The 20632-nt window shown below is 43.9% G+C and overlaps 8 protein-coding genes across 8 annotated transcripts; 4 read left to right on the forward strand and 4 right to left on the reverse strand.

The window, feature by feature from the left end:
* Nucleotides 1-1332: 1332 nt before the first annotated feature.
* Nucleotides 1333-4283, forward strand: VTP01DRAFT_4850 (uncharacterized protein; the record flags this gene model as incomplete). The annotated part of the gene is made up of 10 exons (XM_069383577.1): nucleotides 1333-1571; nucleotides 1634-1980; nucleotides 2043-2162; nucleotides 2221-2617; nucleotides 2677-2745; nucleotides 2806-3330; nucleotides 3396-3627; nucleotides 3693-3823; nucleotides 3885-3983; nucleotides 4040-4283. 10 exons carry the CDS (start codon nucleotides 1333-1335, stop codon nucleotides 4281-4283), a joined length of 2403 nt encoding a protein of 800 aa, XP_069244264.1.
* Nucleotides 4284-4332: 49 nt separating this feature from the next.
* Nucleotides 4333-6214, reverse strand: VTP01DRAFT_4851 (uncharacterized protein; the record flags this gene model as incomplete). The annotated part of the gene is made up of 4 exons (XM_069383578.1): nucleotides 4333-5718; nucleotides 5780-5982; nucleotides 6044-6082; nucleotides 6148-6214. 4 exons carry the CDS (start codon nucleotides 6212-6214, stop codon nucleotides 4333-4335), a joined length of 1695 nt encoding a protein of 564 aa, XP_069244265.1.
* Nucleotides 6215-7811: 1597 nt separating this feature from the next.
* VTP01DRAFT_4852 (uncharacterized protein) lies at nucleotides 7812-9385 on the forward strand (the record flags this gene model as incomplete). The annotated part of the gene is made up of 2 exons (XM_069383579.1): nucleotides 7812-7898; nucleotides 7955-9385. The coding sequence occupies 2 exons, from the start codon at nucleotides 7812-7814 to the stop codon at nucleotides 9383-9385; spliced, it is 1518 nt and encodes a 505-aa protein (XP_069244266.1).
* Nucleotides 9386-9941: 556 nt separating this feature from the next.
* On the forward strand, nucleotides 9942-10278 carry VTP01DRAFT_4853 (uncharacterized protein; the record flags this gene model as incomplete). Its single annotated transcript, XM_069383580.1, has 2 exons — nucleotides 9942-10089; nucleotides 10148-10278. The coding sequence occupies 2 exons, from the start codon at nucleotides 9942-9944 to the stop codon at nucleotides 10276-10278; spliced, it is 279 nt and encodes a 92-aa protein (XP_069244267.1).
* Nucleotides 10279-10649: 371 nt separating this feature from the next.
* Nucleotides 10650-13840, reverse strand: VTP01DRAFT_4854 (uncharacterized protein; the record flags this gene model as incomplete). Its single annotated transcript, XM_069383581.1, has 14 exons — nucleotides 10650-10749; nucleotides 10812-10981; nucleotides 11035-11260; nucleotides 11319-11456; nucleotides 11519-11764; nucleotides 11825-11872; nucleotides 11934-12186; nucleotides 12256-12495; nucleotides 12564-12814; nucleotides 12875-12955; nucleotides 13029-13338; nucleotides 13414-13547; nucleotides 13602-13689; nucleotides 13747-13840. The coding sequence occupies 14 exons, from the start codon at nucleotides 13838-13840 to the stop codon at nucleotides 10650-10652; spliced, it is 2379 nt and encodes a 792-aa protein (XP_069244268.1).
* A 664-nt stretch (nucleotides 13841-14504) lies between these two features.
* Nucleotides 14505-14961, forward strand: VTP01DRAFT_4855 (uncharacterized protein; the record flags this gene model as incomplete). Its single annotated transcript, XM_069383582.1, has 3 exons — nucleotides 14505-14542; nucleotides 14596-14743; nucleotides 14818-14961. The coding sequence occupies 3 exons, from the start codon at nucleotides 14505-14507 to the stop codon at nucleotides 14959-14961; spliced, it is 330 nt and encodes a 109-aa protein (XP_069244269.1).
* Nucleotides 14962-15603: 642 nt separating this feature from the next.
* Nucleotides 15604-16582, reverse strand: VTP01DRAFT_4856 (uncharacterized protein; the record flags this gene model as incomplete). Its single annotated transcript, XM_069383583.1, has 3 exons — nucleotides 15604-16213; nucleotides 16287-16454; nucleotides 16515-16582. 3 exons carry the CDS (start codon nucleotides 16580-16582, stop codon nucleotides 15604-15606), a joined length of 846 nt encoding a protein of 281 aa, XP_069244270.1.
* A 131-nt stretch (nucleotides 16583-16713) lies between these two features.
* Nucleotides 16714-20436, reverse strand: VTP01DRAFT_4857 (uncharacterized protein; the record flags this gene model as incomplete). The annotated part of the gene is made up of 17 exons (XM_069383584.1): nucleotides 16714-16787; nucleotides 16839-17178; nucleotides 17235-17327; nucleotides 17395-17564; nucleotides 17617-17836; nucleotides 17898-18173; nucleotides 18225-18472; nucleotides 18530-18767; nucleotides 18822-18995; nucleotides 19052-19180; nucleotides 19236-19355; nucleotides 19408-19545; nucleotides 19602-19876; nucleotides 19941-20046; nucleotides 20107-20170; nucleotides 20228-20345; nucleotides 20415-20436. 17 exons carry the CDS (start codon nucleotides 20434-20436, stop codon nucleotides 16714-16716), a joined length of 2805 nt encoding a protein of 934 aa, XP_069244271.1.
* Between the last annotated feature and the right edge of the window lie 196 nt (nucleotides 20437-20632).

Genomic DNA, 20632 nt, shown 5'->3' on the forward strand with positions numbered 1-20632 from the left:
TTTAACGGATGATTCGGAGTCAAGGGAAACTGTACGGATATATCGAAGAGTGCTTGCAGCTGTTGTCGTGGTTGGAGGAGATAAGATAGGAAAAGAAGACGGCTGTTGGTAGAAGGAAACGTGGCTGCATCGAAAAGGTACCGGTGAAAGTGTAGCTGTGTGAGCGGCAGGAAGGACTTGAGTAGACGGCAGCGATGCAGACATCGACGCTCGCAAGTAGAAGCGCGTTCTGGAGGCAGTGCTTGGCAGGCAAACGTTCACGTAAACATTTCTTAACGTTTGTTCAATGCTGCTGCTTGATTGTCAATCTTGCAGAATAAATCTGCCGGAGGATGAACAGGCGAGGCAGCCAAAGGCAGTGTAATTTCTGCTTGTTTACACTGAAAAGAAATTGTTAAGTTTTGCGAGGACGGAGGGCATCCTTAGCATCAAAAACCTAATGAATACTTGCGCTGCTGTACAGATCTGTTTGGAGCATAATGTCAACAAAGCCTGCTCTTGATATTCCCCTCTTTCCGTGCCGGATTTCTCTCTACTGTCACGACGATTCTCGACCATCCTTCTTACTATAAACTCTGCTTACTTCACATATGAAAGTTCTCGGACTGTAAACGAGAAAAAGGACCGTCATAAATACAATACATCAGCCGAGTTAAATAATAAGCTATAACATGATGCCTGTGTTACGATTTCGTCGGTGGCTTCTTCCGCGTTGCACAAGCACTCTCTATTGCGCATACATCACATTTTCGAATTTTTTCGCAACCGTTCAAGGTGTACAACATCGCTGTCTTAAATGTAAGACTTAGATAAACACCTGTAAGTCTTGCTCATCAGCAGCGGTAAATGCATACCATGGGGGGAAGTTAAAAGCTTGTCTCGAGACATTTTGCTCATCCGAAATCATGCATTTCCAAATAAGGTAGGTCCGGCTTTTTCCTCTCTTTGCAACAAGATATGCTTCAACTGCATTCTTTCAGCTGTTAGTAATGTCGATATGCTTGATAGCTATTTGCTCGATATTGCTACACCCTTAATACATTCGAGTAATCAGATAACAGCTTCTGAAATTGTAATGTGCAGCGAAAGGTGCAACGTTAGTTTGTCTTCTAGAATCCTCACAATTGTACTTCTGCATGATGTGTATCAGTGACTATAAAGTATGTGTGTCCATAGGAACGTAAATAGGGGTAGGAAAAGCAACACTCTGTTACATCGACACTGGATCGCATTGCTGCTTGGATGTCAAGTGGCTTTTTGATCTCAGCTGGATGAAAGGTGGGGGCAAAGAAGACCAAAAGGATCGATCAATTATTTCTCGACAAGCAAAGCATGGCAAAGGGACGATCGGCGATCAGCAAGGCCATGCCAAAGAAAGAGAAGGAAGCTCACGTCTCTGGCTTGGCCTCTTCGGCGGCGAAGAAACGGAAAAAGGAAGGAGGTGTCAAATTTGGCCAGTTGTCACGCAAACAGCAGAATGATCTCAAAGAGTACGGCAGACTGATTCCCGAGGATTTCGTCGAGAGCGAAAGCGAGAATGGACAAGAGGATGACGAAAGTGCGCCGAAAAAGTAAGTTACCGGAAGGATAACGTTTCAAGACAGTTGCATTGATGCGATATTCCCACCCTTAGGCGCTTAAAACGAGTCGTTTATGAACATGAGCTCGATCGCGAGCTTGAAGAGGAGCAAGAGCAGGAGGAGACCATGTTTGACGATGAAGAAGAAGGCTCTGACGAAAATGAAGACGAGGAAGAAGGAGAGGGTGGAGAAGACGATTGGGAAAAACCTTCGGCTTACTCTCGACTCGTGGGCTCCCTCCAAAAAACCTCCAAAAATCGAGCATTTTATGAAAAGATATTGCGCGAACAGCAGGGGATCGAAGATGATCAGGAAGTTGAGGAAGAAGAGGAGGACCAGGATATAGAAGGAGATGATCAGGACGATGATTTAGAAGAAGAGGAGGATGAAAGCGCTGAAGGTATGCCAGGAGCATTACAAAAACATACATACAGCAAGCATATTCATTCGTTCATTTAATAGAACTCGAAGAAGAAGAGGAAGAGGAAGATCAGGAAGAAGAAGATGAAGACGAAAACAAGGATGAGGATGAAGCAGATGCTGCAGAGATAGACTCCTCAGACGAAGAAGTTGCATCCAAAGGTAGGCTTTGAATTTCTATTCAGTAGAAGACTTACATCTAACGTTATGCATAATATAGACCAGTACAGAATCCATTTTGCCAACGAGCAACCCAAGGACTTCGATGAAAAGATCTCCAAAGTGGAGCAGAAGCAATGGGCTACGAAGCCCTTTGAAGATTCAGTCTTGACAGAAGGTGTCGCTTACAGTGTTAACAGCACTGGCAAAGTGTCTCTGTCCAAGAAGATTGATAGTCTAGAATCTGTCAACGTCAAATCCAGAATTATTCCTCACTGGAAAAAGGCCAACAAGCATTGTTTGGAAGGAGTAACTGATAAGCCTTTCACACCGCTTCAAGAGAAGTTGTTTGCGCAATTCAATGATTACAAGGATGTCTTGTACTGCAACCGTACCATCGAGAACGCGGAGGAAATCCGAAACGCTTATCTTCTCCATGCTCTGAACCATATTTTAAAGTAGGCATTTGCTTTTCTGAACACATTCCATGTAAGTATACTGACTATACTTATGCTAGAACACGCGATACAGTCTTGAAAAATAATCAAAAGATCACAAAGGCTCAAAACGAAAATCGAGACCCTGGGTATGAGAAAACGGGCTTGTTTTTCATTTATACATTTATTTCTCATGCATCCTTTTACAGTGATATTCGCGACCAAGGTTTTACCCGTCCTAAAGTTCTGATCGTACTACCATTCCGCAACACTGTTGTTGACCTGGTGCAGACATTAATCAAGTTATCTGGGAGCGAGCAACAGGAGAATAAGAAGAGATTTTTCGAAGAATATAGCTTGCTGCAACAAGACAAGATGGATGAAAGCAAGCCAGCTGATTACCTGGCAACATTTCACGGCAATATTGATGATCACTTTAAGCTTTCGATAAAGTTCACTCGCAAAACGATGAAATTTTACAGCGGCTTCTACGATTCTGATATGCTGATCGCGTCTCCCTTGGCGCTGCGAACAATGATCGGCGTTGAAGGTGACAAGGAGCGCGACTGGGATCTGCTATCGTCTTTGGAAGTCGTCATCTTTGACCAGACGAACCATTTCCTCATGCAAAACTGGGACCACGTCGAGCATATATTCCAGTACATGAACCTTATTCCTAGAGAGAACCATGGATGCGATATCTCTCGTCTCAAAAGCTGGTACCTGGATAGAAAGTATGTTAAAAATGCAATGATGATATCCGCCAAGAGTTCATGATGCTCACTTTGCATCTTCGTAGATCCGGCTACTTGCGACAAATATTGATGTTCTCCGACTTTTTGACGCCCGAGATTAATTCGGTATTCAACAAGTATTTTAAGAACGTGGCTGGAAAGTTAAAGATCAAGCAGTCGTATGAGGATGGTACCATCGTAGATGTCTTGCCGCAGATTCAGCAGACTTTTACACGCATAGACGCACCGTCCTTGTCGGCTATGGATGACGCTAGATTCAAATATTTCATTGAAAAGGTTTGTTTGTAGTGTCTAACAATAGAACTGAAGGATGGAAAGAAACTGACACAGATACGACGTAGACACTGCCAACCCTTCGCAAATCAACCACCATGCAAAATCATACCCTCATCTTCATTCCATCCTATTTTGACTATGTCCGCATCCGCAACTACATGGAGGATAACAATTATTCTTACGGTTCATGCTGCGAGTAAGTTCAACTGAACAGGTTTAACACGGCCAAGCGATCCTAACTTCGTTCTATCATCTAGATACACTGCTATGCCGGATGTGAGTCGATCAAGAACCAAATTCTTCCAGGGTAGAATCAGCTTCTTGCTCTTCACAGAACGTTTCCACTTTTTCAGAAGGCAAGTGTGCACATCAACGTAAACAAAACATTGATCCTAACATAAAAGCAATGTAGATACAACATTCGAGGCACGTTTCACGTGGTTTTCTATGGTCTCCCGGACCATCCACAATTCTACAGCGAGGTCGTCAACTTTTTAGGACTAAAGTTCAATGAAGCCACTGCAGCGGAAGAGGCCACATTCTCTGTACGAGCCTTATTTTCTCGATACGATCACCTGCGATTGGAGCGGATTGTCGGCTCAGAACGCGCCCAAAAGATGTGTACAGCACAAAAGAACGTGTTCTTGTTTGCGTAGTTGCATATGTAAGAGGAATAAACTAATTAATAACAAAGCATGCAAATGATTATGATTTATTGTTATTGTAGTTGCTGAGGTAACTAGATGCCAGTACAAACATTTGAGGTTTTCTTGCTGCAGAAGAGGAAGATGGAGAAGCGGGAGAATGCGGTGTTGGTTGCGGTGAACGGGCTGAAGACGTCTCTGCCCTGGATTCCTTATCGCTTAGCGATTTGCTATCCGCGACTTGTCTAATACGCTGCTGATTCTTCTTGCTTGCGTTTACAGCGCTATTATTACTGTTTCGGGCTGGTGACGCTGCCGGTGTCTTGTTGGCCTGTCGTGCTGGGCTGGCTGGTGAAGCAAATCGCGGTTTGGGTGATTCGGACAAAAATTTTTGGATATCATCAAAGCTGAATGTGTATGGATTTGATTGTGGCGAGGAAAGCGAATTCTGTGCTAAAAGATTTGCTAAATCCCCAGACGGCGACATTGCATTTGCAGCGTGCTTCCCAGCAACGTCCAGATCTTCCATGATACTTTCAAAAGGTCTTTGGTCATTGCCGGTATTGTCATTACTACTGCTGTTGTTGGTATTATTCGTACTGTTGTTGTTATTGGTATGGTTGTTAATAAGAGGATTTGTCTGCTGTTGTAATTCTCGTGCCATTCGAAGTGCACTTTGTGCTAGGCCGGCATTTCTACTGTATCGAATGATTCTGCCGTTGGGAGCTCGCTTTGGTGCTGTAACGGGAACGGGCGTGACAGTCGGTTGGTTACTGCTGAAGGATTGAGGGAAATTAAAGCCAATGTTAAACGTTGAAGTAGCTGTTGTAGTTTTTGGTGGATGTGAAGCTTGACTCGAAGCATCCAATCCAGGAGTCTTTTGTAAACAGTCGCCGATATCCATAAGTTCTCCGAGACTGGATTTATTATCCATTTGAGCGTCTTCGGCTTTGTTTGGCAAACCGATAGGTAAAAAGGTGTCTCCATTGAACATCTGTTGCAATAGGTCGAGGTCTGTAATTGGATCAGATTGTCCGTTAAAGTCTTGCGATTTCTGTCCATTGTGGGTATTATCGGCGACAGTTCCGCGAGCTGTGTTGCCGTCATTTGCACCAGGTATCATGCTCTTGAGTCGCTGGCACTCTGCCTCCAGCTCTTCAATCCTCTTGTGAAGTCTACCGCAGTATACGTCACAGTGTTGCTTCGCTTGCAATGCTGTTCCGATAAAGGGACAGCCTTCGAATGCATACTGACATGGATAGGAGCAACATTCCTTTTCATGGATGGATATATCTTTTCGGAGGAATGGTTTGCAAAGAGGATTCATATTTGGACAGGATAACAGCTCGTAAACGCATTCGTTGCGGTGTTGCTGTAATTGATTGCGTTGTACTTTTTCTTTGCAGCCACGCTCTGCGTTGGGACATGTTTGCATATCAAAGGAACACTGCAGAAAATAAATGGATAAGCATCCTTTGACAAAATTTCTGGCAGGGAAGAAAACGTACATGTAACGGGTGACTATCCGAATAGAGACCCTGCCAGGTACATCCTTCTGCGTGGAAAGGGCATTTCACGCGTAACCTTCCAATTTGTCTTGATACGAATTTGGAGGGCTGGAATTGCTGACGGTCCAAAGCAGTCATACACACAGGACAAGTTGAATTTTGTTGCATGTACTTTTCAATACATTGGCTGCAAAACATATGGTCTAGAAACAAATAAGCATATTGCTTCTTGTTTTCAGCTTTAGTGCAAGATATAGAACCTACCTTCTGGACACCGCACTTGAACGGGATCTTCTAGTATATCTTCAAAGCAAGCCTACAGTTAGTATATTTCTTGATGTTGAAACAAAGCGCGCGTTGTCCATTACCTTGGCACAGTCCACAGATCAAATCCGGGATTGGCTCGTCGAGGAGGACATCGCCTTTAATTCCCATTTCATAAAGGGACTGCTATTTTGTATCGTATTAACAGAGAAGACTGTAGAAAAAACCAAGAAAACTAGGGAAAAAGTATAAAGGACAGGAGAGGAAGAAGAACAGAGCACAGAAAAGCTGGAGCACACGACAGCGACCTGGAAACGCGTCCAGAAAAGCTGGCACGCGTTCTTCAAACGCCGAAATTTCAATGATTGGTAGTTGCCGTGGCAACGCTTCAACTTTGCATTCAGAGCGTTGGTAGACAATGCGTCGTGCGTATGGCAGGTGAAAGTACATATTTTTATCATCAATCGCTCATTATTCAAAAATATCCGTCGCCATAAATAAACTAGTCAAATTTTTTACACATGTTAATATCCAGAAATACATGATATCGCTTCTTGTCTTATGTTCTCAAATTTATTCTGCTTACCGATGGTAGCATGGGGCAGAATGCTATCATTCTATGAGAGAAATATGTACAGATGCTACAAACATGGCTATGGCTATTATTATTCTTTGTAACCATGTGAGCAATTTCTTTGCTTTGGTTCTGGTGGCTGTTATGCACACTATTAATTTGCTAAAATAGATGCTATCCTTCCCACACACGCAGTTCCAGAGGCTATATGTAGAGTTTGCCTGCTCCTATGCAGATCTTCAGCGAGCTAGACTATATGTACATATATCGCATAAAATCCTCATAATTCAATGATAGCTACTGTGATTGCTCAAAATAGAATGTTGTCTCAGAAAATAACAAGGATACGCGAAATATATATTTATTACACCGGTAAGGTATGTACAGGAGCTGCACTCGATATGGCAGCATAAATCATGCTGTGCGACATGCATTACAGCACAATGGTTCCGAAGCAGGTTTTCGCACGGATGTACCTTTAGAGTCCGTGTTTTAGATGATACATGGTGTTATGGACTTGAATGCTATGTTGGGCATTGACGTCTATTGGCAAGCATCTATCATGGGATCAGCTGACAGGATGTAGATCTTGCTTTTTGCAAAAAAATAAGATAAGGGCATTGCATCCATATCCGGAAAGCGTCTATGCCGTTGATAGCCTGCCAGAAGGTTCTGATTCACGTGTACCTGTTGACAACCATATGCAGCAACCCAGCATGCTGGATGGAAAGTATGCAATGGAAATGTCAGCCCTGCCCTGCTGCTTTGCAAGAAATGATATGAAAATTGTAAATTAGTGGCAGCGAAGTCAATGGCGACATTGAAGGTTGTTGGTAAGCAATAAGCAATACATCATTCCAAGCAGGGATCACGTTTTTCCCCAGCAGTGGCAAGGGCAATAACGACAACAAACAACAAACAACGAACAACGAACCAGCAGCTGTGTTGGTGGAAATTTCATTAGGGGCGGGCTGAATCGATTGGCAAATGCTGACTGCAAATGGTGCAATGACCTGCCGAATGAAGAAATTTTCGGGTACCGTTGTTGGTAAGAATTTCGAACCCAGCTGCTACCTCGCTTGAAGACGATTGCGCCATCACCGGCTCGCCTTTGCTTATTAAATATGCGGGCGTCTCCACTTTATCTTTGCCATTTTGTCCCGGTTTCCTTCGTTCCTTCTTGTCATCTTTGATATGAGCTCCAAATCCTTTTGCTACCGCCATCGTCCTGACCTCAACGCCCTGCGACCAAAAGAACCTCCTGCAGCTCTGCTTTACAAGGTAAGGACACGAGCCCGGATCGAAAAACAACAATAAACTTAATCTGCGTAACGTAGGAGCTTTCTTTGATACCCGAAGCAGATCAGCTTCCTATACAGAACACGTGGTCCATCTTTGCATCCGCCAACGCAGCCCAGCGACGCATCATCCTTCAAGGCCTCTTGTCAGCTTGCTGCACTTCGCAGCTTTCCTTCATCGCAAATACCATCGAACCTCTCCTCCGCATTGACTTTACATACATCCTTCCGCCTGAAATCTGCATCCAAATCTTCTCCTACCTCGACGCCCAAACTCTCTGTGCTGCCTGCCAAGTCAGCAAACGATGGAAAGCGCTTGCTGATGATGACATCCTGTGGCATCGCATGTGCGTGCAACACATTGATAAGAAATGCAAGAAATGTGGATGGGGACTGCCTCTTCTGCAAAAACGACGCGTCGTGCGCCTCAAAAAGCGAACCATTGATCAAGTCGAAGACAGCGGGCTTATACCTGCACCAAAACGCGCCGATCGCAAACCATGGAAACGCGTGTACAGCGAACGTCTGATTGTTGAGCGCAATTGGCGCAAGGGACGATGCAACACCCGAAAGTTTAAGCAGGATAGCGGTATCCTCTGCGTACAAGTGTGCGACGCCCAAAATATCTTGATTACCGGCGCTCAAGACAAGACTGCCACTGTCTGGGACTTGGAGACTGGCGAGGTACTACGTAAAATGACCGGACACATACGATGCGTCAGTACACTTCAGTTCGATGATACAAAGCTCGTCACCGGCAGCATGGATCATACTTTAAAGATCTGGAATTACCACACTGGTCAATGCATCCGCACTCTTGAGGGCCACACTGGCGGCATTGTCCACCTCAATTTCAACTCACGTATCCTTGCCAGTGCATCCACCGATACAACAATTAAAATTTGGAACTTCCAAACTGGCCAATGCTATACATTGACAGGACACACTGATATCGTTAATCATACACACATCTTTGATCAGCATCAATTAATATCCAGCAGCTCCGACATGACGATCCGGCAATGGGACCTGGACAAGCGTTCGTGTGTGCGAGTGTTCCGTGGCCACATGGCAGGCATTCAAGTTGCTATTCCTAGCATGCCTGGTTTTGTACATCGATTCATCGAAGATTCCTGCAATTCCGACGACTCTTGTGGATCGTCAGCGCCAGTTCTTGTGTCAGGTGCAAACGACAATACAATCAAGGTGTGGTCAATGCAAGAAGGAAAATGTATCCGTACATTATTTGGCCATACACGTGGTGTGCGGACACTTGCCTACGACAAACTTCGACTTGTATCTGGATCTTTAGACGGTTCTCTAAAGCTCTGGGATATTGAGAACGGTTTACCTATGCATACCCTGCAAGATGGCAGTGGTTCAGCCATCACCTCTGTAGCATTGACAGACTCAAAAGTTATTAGCGTTTCTGATAATGGAGAAATAAGAGTATGGGATTTTGGTGCGTAACCAAATACGCCTAATATTTTGACATAGTAATCGTTATGGATCATAGCATTGAATTCTTTTTTGATAAAATTACAAGAGCATTAACAGATTAGACCATGCTGAAAAGAGGACTAGTGCAGCTTTTATAGCTTCAAAGTCCAGGCCTAGGCTGCTTATCCATTATCTATATCGAATATCCGAATTTTCTCATTCGTACGCAAGCCAAAGAACGACGAGAGTGAGAGAAACCCATGCACATTTATTCAAAAGACTACAAATCGGGAAGCTTTTTCGCTTAATGAACACGATACCTCTTGCTTGACAGAGCGACCCGTGTTCGAAATGATGATGCACATGAGACAGATGAGTATGCGCCTCGATGCTAGGGAGGCGCTGCTTTGTTTACAAGAAGATGCATACGCAACGGCCAGGTCCCAAAAACCCATGCACTTCACCTCGACAGAAAATTCTTAATCCGTCTGCAACTCTTCGCGACTCCTTTTTCTTCTTGTCTATATCTCTTACCTAATCTCCATCCCAACCCCCACCCTCTACTCTCTCTCTCTCTCTCTAAGCAATGAGTCAACCAGGCAAGGACGCTACTACCGCTATGCCGAAAGGCGACGCTGCAAAGGGCGCAAAGCTATTCAAGACCCGTTGCGCTCAGTGCCACACTGTGGAAAAGGTAGCGATATCAAGCAACAAACTTGGTGCTACTGAGCCACGTAACTGACAAAAAAATATCGTCTTGTGCCGCGGTTTAGGGAGGCCCAAACAAAGTAGGACCCAACTTGCATGGGCTGTTCGGTCGTCAATCGGGCAAAGTCCCTGGGTTCTCTTACACAGACGCGAACAGGGATAAAGGCGTCGTTTGGGAGGAACAGACATTGTTTGAAGCAAGTATTCCAAACTAGCATCCTAGCTGGCACCCGTCCTTGCTAACTTATTCTTTCATTGCAGTACTTGGAAAACCCAAAGAAATACATCCCGGGAACGAAAATGGCATTTGCTGGTTTTAAGAAGCCACAAGATCGTGCAGACGTCATTGAATATTTGAGACAGGAGACAAACAAATAAACTGAAGACCCGGATATTAGCGTGTGTGCTACTTTCAAAAGATTACACATAGAAAAAAGCATCCATTGAATAAATTTAGAAGCCTACAAATCAGAATTACGTGATGTCAAGCGATGAGTGTAATAGATAGGATATTCATGATTTATTGACGAAGATCACGGGGTTAAGACAAAATTCGGATAACGAAAAAGATGCGTGGTGATTATTGTTATTCTTGGCCGAAGCCGAGCGTTTCTTCAACAGCTAGAGACAACTTGGCGACAAGAGTTTCGTAAGATTTGTAAGGAGGCATATCGATGCGGTTAAAGCTAAAAGTACAGTGTTAGTAAAAGCATTCCGGTTGATAATATCCACGACGCTTTGTCCGTACCAAGTGTGTGCCTTTGGAAGCTGTGTAACCTCACCCGCCTTTTCAATCGTGAAGCGTCGAGGTCCATCGCTACCTTGGAGATCCTTGAAACCATTAACTGGGATACGTGAGGTGCCTGTCGTGAACTGAAGCAACCGAGATTTCTTTTCATTATCCCATGATCTTATAGCCTATTGAAACGTTTAGTCTCATATATTGTCGATTCCGCAATGCAACAACTTGCCTTCCAGAACCATTGAATAACATCATCTTGCTCAGTGTATCCACGATAATCTGTATGTTTCTTCCAGTCGTCAATGTCGATTTCTGCAATACCTCCAATCAACAGCTCCAGTTCTCGTTCATCAAACACGTTGATAAGATCCTGCGGAATAAGTTGGTTGAAGCCCTCCTTGAATGCCTTGAATTGTTCTTCCACGCGTTTGTAGATGCGCCACTCGGTGATAAGACTAATCATTTTGGTTAAACATTTAAGGCTGATTATCTGGGTACTTTGCTTCAACTCACTTTACGTATTCCTTCTTGTTCTCTTCAGTGACTTCAATGTCCCGGCCGCCGGGCTTCAAATCGACAGTAACAACTTCACCGAATCGATCGTCGTCGGTCGAGAACGTGAGATCAAGGACATCTGTTATATCATTGTCCCTAAGTTCGCAAGAATCTGTTAGTTATACAAGCGTGCTGTCTACATACGTAAATATACTCACAGTATCCATTGCAGACTGCGGTAGAAATCGGCATCAACGCTTTCCATGTCAGCAACGGTAACCTTCTTGTTCAGAATCATCTTGTAGAAGGAGACAATAAAGAATGCATCCAGGAAACGTCGATGGAAAATAGCAAGACCCACAACACGGCCGATGAATCTAAAGTAGTTGAGATGTTCTGGGTTGATGCCAGAGTGAGGGTTGATTTGAAGGGTGTAGTTATCGTGCGCGGAGTACTCGAACAAACTAAAAGGTCATGTTATGACATTTCTTCTGAATCTCAAACCGTCATCAACAGATGCTTACCAGTAGAAGGGATTGAACATTTCGTGGGATAATAAGAAGAAGAATTCTCTGTGAAAAGAAATATCCTTTAGCTTATTGCACATTTTATCCTAGGTTGCTGTATACTTGCCTTGACAGACCACCGTAATCTAAACCATCCTCGCCGTCAAACTTAATCATTAGACGCTTTCGTAAATCGGCCGGAGCTTGTCGCATGATCTCTGCATATGCATCCTCGAAAATATGTTCGCGACGGACTTTAATGTGGCATTGACCAGGCACAGGACGCAGTGCTGGCTGTGATCTAAAGTAAATAAGTTTGCGCCGGAAATCACGCTTATATTGCGGAACGTTCTGGTCGAGACTACTTGGCAGTCGTGGATCTAGTCAAAGTATAACTAAATCAGATACGGGACTCTTTTGGATCCGATTGACAGTGAGCAGCTACTAACCGTCCCACGTAGTTGTCTTTGTGTTGTGATCGACAAAGTAAACACGGCCGGTACTTGTAAGACGCATTTCCCAACCAGACGGTAACGGTCCCAATTGGGATACAGGCTGCACTTGCACTTGCAAATTGGATCCAGGACCGATCGTGCTAATATATTGCTGTCGTCGTGGATCGACCCACGTGGTAGTTCGCGTGTTGTGATCAACGAAATATGGTCTTCCCTCTGCAGTAGTTCGCATTTCTAGAAGAATTTCGATTGTTAGTAGACCGTTTAGAACACCTCAATCATATTTTGGGACGATTTCTAACCCCATCCAGGTGGCAAAGGTCCTGAACCGGCAGTTGTCATGTTGTGCTGCAGTGCAAGGTTATTTGGCGAGCTTGTGGCGGATGTGGATTGCTGCTGTTGCTGTTGCTGTTGCTGTTGTTGTTGCTGCTGTGTTTGTTGCGAAGATTGCTCAGCAGGAGTCGAGCCTGGCCGATCCTCTGGAAGTCCACGTGCATTGTGCCGCTGTCGTTCCATTTCCGTGAGAGTTTGCTGTTCCTGAGCACTTCGAGCTCTACCCATATCTGATAAGTATGCAAATGCATCTACTTTGATGCCGCTAAATGTCACTTACGAAGGCCGTTTCCATGTGGTCGTTCTCGTATTGTGATCGACGTAGTATGGCCGTCCGAGATGGTCGACACGTCTCTCCCATCTAACAACATGACGTAATTTAAAAACAATACGTAAGTGGAAGGCTATATTGCAAGCGAAAAAAAAAAAATTACCCTGGTGGCAAGTCGTTTCGATCATCGGTGTGACTAGCCGCAGCGGCTGATGAGGAAGTGGCAGCAGCAGCAGCTACGTTTGCGGAGGAGGATGCGACGGCAGAAGCGCTGCTGGTAGGCCGCTCTGTGGATGTTTGTGCGCCGGTTCGTGATAACGAGCTGGTGCTGCTGGAGGCATTGTGAGTACCAGGAACGAGGGTATTGGTGCCATTTCGAATTGGCATATTGACATTGGTAGATATATTAAGAATGAGTTTGCCGTGCACGTTTTCGTTGGCGTTGGATTTTTTTAAGTCTAGTGTCAGCATTTCTAAAACAATGGGCCACAAAGGCGATTCATAAGCCCTTGCTCAGTCATTGCAATCAGATGCTTCTGTATATATACCATCACCGCCGACTTCGAGATCGAACACATTGCTTATTTGTACATTGATCACACCAAGGAAGCCTTGGTCCTTCTTTTTGAACTTTTTCTGGTCAAATACTTGTACTGCAATAACGCTTTGGTTGGTCACTTGGCTACAAAGCAAATGAATATATCGGTCAAAAGTATATCTCGTGGGCTGTGCTTACAGGTCGAAACTTTCATTCCAATATGGATTTAAGGTCTTTTTCATTACTGTCGTTGTGTGCGTTTGTTCACCATCAACCGTTACAACAGCTACAATGGAACAATCGTCAATCGTTTGCAAACTCTCGGCATTGTACTAGAAATTACCAAATGGGTCGGGTAGCTTGAAGAAGAGATCCTTCTTGACCAGCCCGTCTGCTGCAATAACGGTCAATCGTACCGTCCTTGTCTGTGCAGACATTGGGTTGAGGGAAATGAAACGGCTGTGGTAAAGAAGAATCTAATTCGGAACCAGCAATTTCAGCATTTTGCTTTGCTGCCCTACCTTGGAGCCTGTCGTACCCATTCAGTTTTCGCGGATTTATAATTTTATCCATTCTATTGCTTTTCAGATATATATCCATAAGCTTCACAACGTCTATTCACTGTTAATGCAATGTTCATAAGCAGTTTATATATAAATAGTTTCAACTTGTGATGATGTTCGGGGTTACCCATCCACTGCGACGTATCACCTTCAATTTTGCGGGCTGAAAAATTGAGTTAAGGCCACATCGTGTCTCTCTCCTTTTGTTACAACTAACATTTTCCATTCCAGGATTAGATGTACAATCAAATGCGTGAAATCTGAAAAGTAGTATGGTGAGCTGTGACCATTGAGCCCAACGACGCAATTCGATATTAAATACGGGTATGCATGGTCAATAGTCGCAGTCACTGCCTAAGCGTTTTCGACAGTAATGCCTTTCATCAGCTTGGATTTAGCTACGGTAGAGGACATCTTTAAATGACATCTGTACTGTAACTGTCGAGTTTCCTTTTTTGATTGAACGGTGCTGACTTTTAAATGTACTCTTGTATTCGTCGTTGTTGGTGGATCATGCAGTCGTGCCGCTCTCTTCAGCATGTCTGGACAGTACTATGAATTATACCGTCGTAGCAGGTAGATTATACTTTGAATCCTTCTTGCTATTAGCGTTTAACTGGTGATCACAGCATTGGCATGGCATTGACGGATTCCTTGGACGAGTTGATTCAGAGTGGGCACATTAATCCACAGTTGGCCATGCGAGTGCTGACGACGTTCGACAAGAGCATCTCTGATGCTCTAGCTCAGCTTGTACGCAATAAGGCTAACATCAAGGTACTAATCCAGGACAATCAAGACACCGTGCTCCAGATCTATTGACAGCTGCCCTTTTTTACTGTTGATCCTAGGGCCACCTGCATACGTACCGATTCTGCGACGACGTATGGACCTTCATTGTCGAAAACCCAAACTTCAAATTTGAACAAGAAACAGTATCCGCAGACAAAGTCAAGATTGTCGCTTGCAATGCTAAGCGCCCTGGAGAACAGTAAATATTGCATACTCTAGCCCCACGTTGTCATTTCAATCATTTTAGCAGTTGTAAATCCGTACAAAACAAGATGGAAAAACACTTTTCAGGGAAGGGAATACAGGATTTTACTGGCAATATAAACGAAAAGCACAACGGATCAAGAGCAAATGAATGATAGTTTGTTGTTGAGTGATCATGTTCAAATAATGATTGTCGAAAGTGGTAAACAAGGTGTAATATATTTGTAAGCCAGAACAAAGAATGTACGAAAAGGGATGGTTTTCACTACAGGTTTGGATACATCCAATTTTGATGAATGTAAACATGGTCTTCGTGCTGATACATATGGAAACATTTAAAGTTTATGTTCACTAAAGAAAACCAAGAAAACCAAGAAAAACCATGACCGACATAAGTCTCTTGTCAGCTTTCAATTCAGTCTTCCGCTCACTCATCATCTCTATTAGTATAAGGGAGCTTCAAAGGAACTAGAAGCTACTTGGTAACGAAAGGGATATATTGATCCCGAGACCTCTCTCGCAGTCTCTGTCGTAGTAACTCTCGCTGGAAGAGGCCGGAAGACAGACATAAAAGATTGATTTCATCCGAAATTACCTCGAAACTATTTGATACTGAGATTTATACAGAGTAAACTGGTGATTTATTCGCTCGACTCTGAATCCTCTGAATCGTCGTAATTTGATAGCATGGATAGCGCTGAGGCTGGGGTATCATTGTTATCCTTTTTACGTTTAACAGCAACGCCAAGTTCCTCCTGTACCTTGCGCTTTGGGATCTCGGCGGGCTTAAACGATGGCTTCTTGAACGATTTCGACACGAGTGACAGCACATCCGGTTCCTTTTCGTCATCTGCAAGTTTACGTACTCGTTCGCCGTCCGCCGACTGAAATGCTTTGATTGCTTCTTCTTCGTCCTTTGCTGCTTCCTGCTTTAACCGTTCTTCTATTTCTTCCTTGTCTTTATCTGAGAAACGTCGCAGGATTTGATCAACTTTGAGTCGTTCACTTCGAGCATTTCGCAGTCGAATCTCGTCCAGCGCATCCAATATATCCATCTCCCGCTTTGAATCGATCGTACGGTTCTCTAGTGCTTTCATCGGATCATTGACGTCCTCTTCTTCCTCCCGATCATCTTCAACGCCATCCTGTGTGCGCCATGGCTCAAAGTTTCTGCTGGCACCGTGCTCTGCAACATAGTCTGTATTCTTTGGATCAGTTTTGAAAGTTATTTCTGCTGAGCATCGAGGGCATCTATGGTAAAGATACTCTCTTGATTAGTAACTTGCAGACAGACAATAGGGAAACACTGCAATGCACCGTTTACCTGATATAGAAGCGGAAGATCTTGATACTCAAATATGTCTCATTCTCGACCGTCTCTTTCCGTGCATTAAATTTCTTTCCCTTGTATATATACTCGCCGCAGCTGTTGCATCTCATGGAAAACGGTGCCATGAGACGCACCTTGTGTTGCAGATCTTTCGGTCGCTTCCTGTTGGAGATTAGAAACTTTAGTATTCTGGACCTTCTTACAGCCAGCAACGTTACTTACTGTCTAGGGATCTGCGACGGATCAAAGTTTGGAGGGAAGTACTTGTTAAGAACTTTACGTTCAGACATTGTGACGAATGAAAGGTCAAAGAGGAAGTTGCAAGTCGAGCACCAATGCCCTCAAATATGTAAATTGCTGAGCTTGAAATTGCGGCACAATAACGCTTAAGGTGAAAAATGTAAGAAGTTTTATTAAATCTTTAATCATCGAAAGGATATTCAAATGGTTCAAATGGTGGGGCTTCTTCCTCAGCTTGAGCAGCACCTGATGATTCTAAACAACGAGTGAGAAAATGACCAAAAGCTAGTTAATAAGTGGACTTACCACCGGAAGGTGCGCTTGGTTCAATTAATTCTTCCTCTTCATCAGGTTTCTTATCCAGCAACATCATAATACCACCAAAGTTGCTCTTCTTGAGCGGTGCATATCGCGAATCGTCTTTGAAAGAAATGTACTTGAATTGTGCTGGCACAACACGAGCCATGTTTCCAAGGACTTCGAAATTCTCTTCCTTCTTCTTTGGTTTCTTCTTATCTTCCTTGGAGGAATCGGCCTTCTCCTCCTTTGGTGGTTCTTTATCGACATCCATTTGATCCTTCTCTTTCTCGGACTTCTTTGCTCGTGCCTTAGTCTTAGCAGTTGTGGATAACACAGCAGTCGCCACCTTGAAAGACAGGTCAGTTAATAGTGCGTAAAGACGACGTTATACAAAATATATACCTTTTCTACAACTGCAGTGGTTGGTGGCTTCAACGGTGCAGGATAAGCGAACAATGAAGGTTTAGCATTAGAAATGAATTCGAATTTGGGAGTCTGTAAGGTTACGAATAGCAAGTAAGTAAATAATAAATACATAAATTATGTACGTCGTGTTCCTCACCTCAAGATTCTTGTTAAGACCAATAATGGCTGTGGGAGTGAAAGCAAGGCTAAGCATGTGTGTCAAAGGATACCAGTACCAGAATTGTGTAAAGATGGCAGTGCCAACAATGGCAGGCATGTTTGCGTGGCCGGCACGGGATACCAGCGAGATCGTTACATTGCGTCCACCTTTATAAAAAGTTAGCAATAAGTCTATTAACATTTCATGAATATTTCATACCTGCATCAATGATACCCTGTGCAAGAACAGCACCGAATTTGGCCATAGGATCTTCGTGCTTGTCACCAATGATCTTTTCAAAGTGTTTTCGTACATTTCCAACTTTAGAGTTCGTGTTCTCTGTTTGTTGAACGAGAATCATGGCCTGTGCGATAAAGGCACCTTGTCGTACAAAGTCAACGGGGTCTTTGGTCATAGGCTCCAGAAGTTCCAAGGCATCCTATAGTCAATGTTAGTTTCATCTGTTCAACTGTCGTCATTTGAGATCAAAAGGTATATACCATGTAACCAGTTCCGGCACAAGAGATACCCAAAGCAAGAGCAGCGCCGTATCGAACATTGGGGTTGTAGCTTTCTGCCAGGAGTTGTACGATACGAGGGACTTGCTGGGGATTTCGAAGTAGAATGAAGCCGATAGCAGTGACTGCTGCGCGGCGAACATCATCGTTTACATCGCTAACAGCAACGTGGAGCAAGCGACGAATGGCCTTGTTGCTTCCAGTTCCGCTGTAAGCCATAGCGATTGTGTAGATACCACCGTAGCGTAGTACAGGGTCCTAATGACTCCTGTTAATAAAATGCATCATAGACTCCATCAATGGTAATACCTTGTCATCGAGTAACTGGTCGATCAAAGCGTCGGCTTGCTCTGCCTTGCCATACATGATAAGCGAGATACCGATAGCCAAACCACGAATGATCTTCTCATGTTGTGTTTCATGTGCATATTGTAACATTTCTTCAATGGCCTCACCAGAGGCAGTGCCAAGTCGTACCAAGCCCATTGCTAAACCGGCCGCTTCACCAGCCACTGCACTGTCACTGAAAAGCGTGTTTTTCAATTGATTGTAGATAGCTTTTGCAGCAAAATGTTAGCAAAATCACAAATCAGGTATAGAAGCCGCAACTTTACCTTCATTGTCAGTAGCCATTCCAGCTACACCAAGACCCAAACATGCACCGTGCTGTATAACCTCGCTCTGTGAATTCTTGAGAGCATTGTTGAGATAGTCGAGCACTCCGGCTCCATGGTTAGCATTTATCAAGCCAAGTGCATACAGCGAGCCACCCTCAGAATAGACACTGCCTCCAGTTGCTCCTTCCTGGGGAAGATATGGAGACAACAAATCCATGGAACGAGCAAGTTGGCCCTAAAAAGCCTCTTTCAGTCATGTATCTTCGAATTATGGAATATGCAAACATACCTTGTGAATAACACCAAGAGCTGCTGTGGCGCTGAACTTCGACCAATTTGTCGCCCGGGACAACCACTCTAGATTCTGGCGCAAAAATTCATCGCTAGTAGTACCGGCATGCATGAAAGCATTGGCAAAGGTCACGGCTGAGTGGTATATGGAGTTTCTCGAATCGAGGGCATTCTAGACACATAAATATCAGCAAAGTTTACAAATTTGGACGTTGAATTATCCTTTACCTTTGTATTTTTGAGTATCAATAGATCCGCATGGTTGTTACGGTAAAGGAATTCCAGGTTGAGTCTAATAGTTTCTTCGCCTGATAATATTGACCGGACCTTCGAGTAGGAGCTATCTTTGTTTGATTCCTGCAAAAGAGAGTTAATACCAGACCATAATTTTTTGTTATATCCTTCTACATACTCCTTTCATTTCTGTATCTTCCTGGTTGCTTTTATCCTCAGGAATATCCTTTGCAACTTTAGAAAGGAAGTCCTGGGTTGCACTTTCCTCCAAATCAAATGCAATTTGATACGCCATCAACTGACAAGCAAGTTAGTATCTGATATCCTTATCGAAACGTTCCTTCTCTTACTTCTTGTCCTTTTGCAATGAGATCTAGCAGGAGTTTGGCGCATGTAGTTGTATCATTCAAGTGAACCAGACATTGGCTAACGGAAATGTAGTCTGGTTCATCTAAGCTTTGATAAAGTTCTACCAAAAGTCGCAAAACCTACACACAAGTAATTAGAAATAAGCTTACATGTGTTGTTTCGTCGCCAAGCATACCTGGTTGCGGAATTCGAGATTCTGTACCAACGTCATGCAAACCTCCAAAACGTATGGCAGTAGTTTATGTGGTGATCCTTTAGCAATCATGGATTTTAAAACGTCTAAACGTCGAGATTCGAGCGCGATACCGATAGCTTGCTCGTATTCCTGATCATCAGCGCATCGTTGGAACATTCTCTCAACAACATCCTGCAATCTGGGATCAATGTCTTCCTCCATATCTCCTTGAGCCTGTTTCGTCCGAAGCGCAATGTACTTGTCGATGCATTTTGCTGTAACAATAGATGCATCAGTTGATATTTTGGTTCGCGATAGCACTCCATCCTCTACACCTACAGATAATGGTTTCCACATATTCTGACTTCTCGGACAAATCAAAGAATTTGCCAGCGCCCAAAGCAAAGGTCAAAGAGTCGTCTAGTTCGCCGAGATAGTAATAGACCTAAGTCGTGGTCAGACATACGTTTAGGCCAAACAGTATGGAATTGTAACCTGTGCATACCTTTGAGGCGACAAGTGCAGCCAATTCCCGTTCAGAGAATTCGGAATCTTCGTAAAGAATTTCACTGGAAGTAATAACTATGAGCTCGTGTTCTAGAGTCTGTATGCAATGATCGTCTTACATTTTCGCAACAGAGTCGGATATTTCAGCCCAGAACTCGTTGACTAGATTGTTGAGACTCTGCAGGGCATAGACCTGGAGTTCCTGTTGCGGTTCGTCGAGCAAAGCTAGAATGCCGCCTGTATTCCAACAAAGAAAAGTTACAAATGTATGTACGATCGGTTGCATGGCTCCCTGTTAATGCATACCCGCTGATGTTAATGTTGCCATGTTTAGTTGAAAGAGAACGATGGAGCTCGAGGTTGCGTCGCGTCAAAGGGTTACGTGGCCCCGCAGCTCCATTTGAAAGACGGAAACCGAAATTCTCATTTTCTGGCGGAACATGCTGCGCTCATCATGGTATGACGGATGCTGCAAAATCAGCTAGAATTTCATTCAGCATCGGGTGGTCACTTTTAAGCTTCAA

The sequence above is a fragment of the Rhizomucor pusillus genome (genome assembly GCF_041956525.1).
Source record: "Rhizomucor pusillus strain CBS 183.67 unplaced genomic scaffold VTP01scaffold_2, whole genome shotgun sequence".
Taxonomy (NCBI): Eukaryota; Fungi; Mucoromycota; class Mucoromycetes; order Mucorales; family Lichtheimiaceae; genus Rhizomucor; species Rhizomucor pusillus.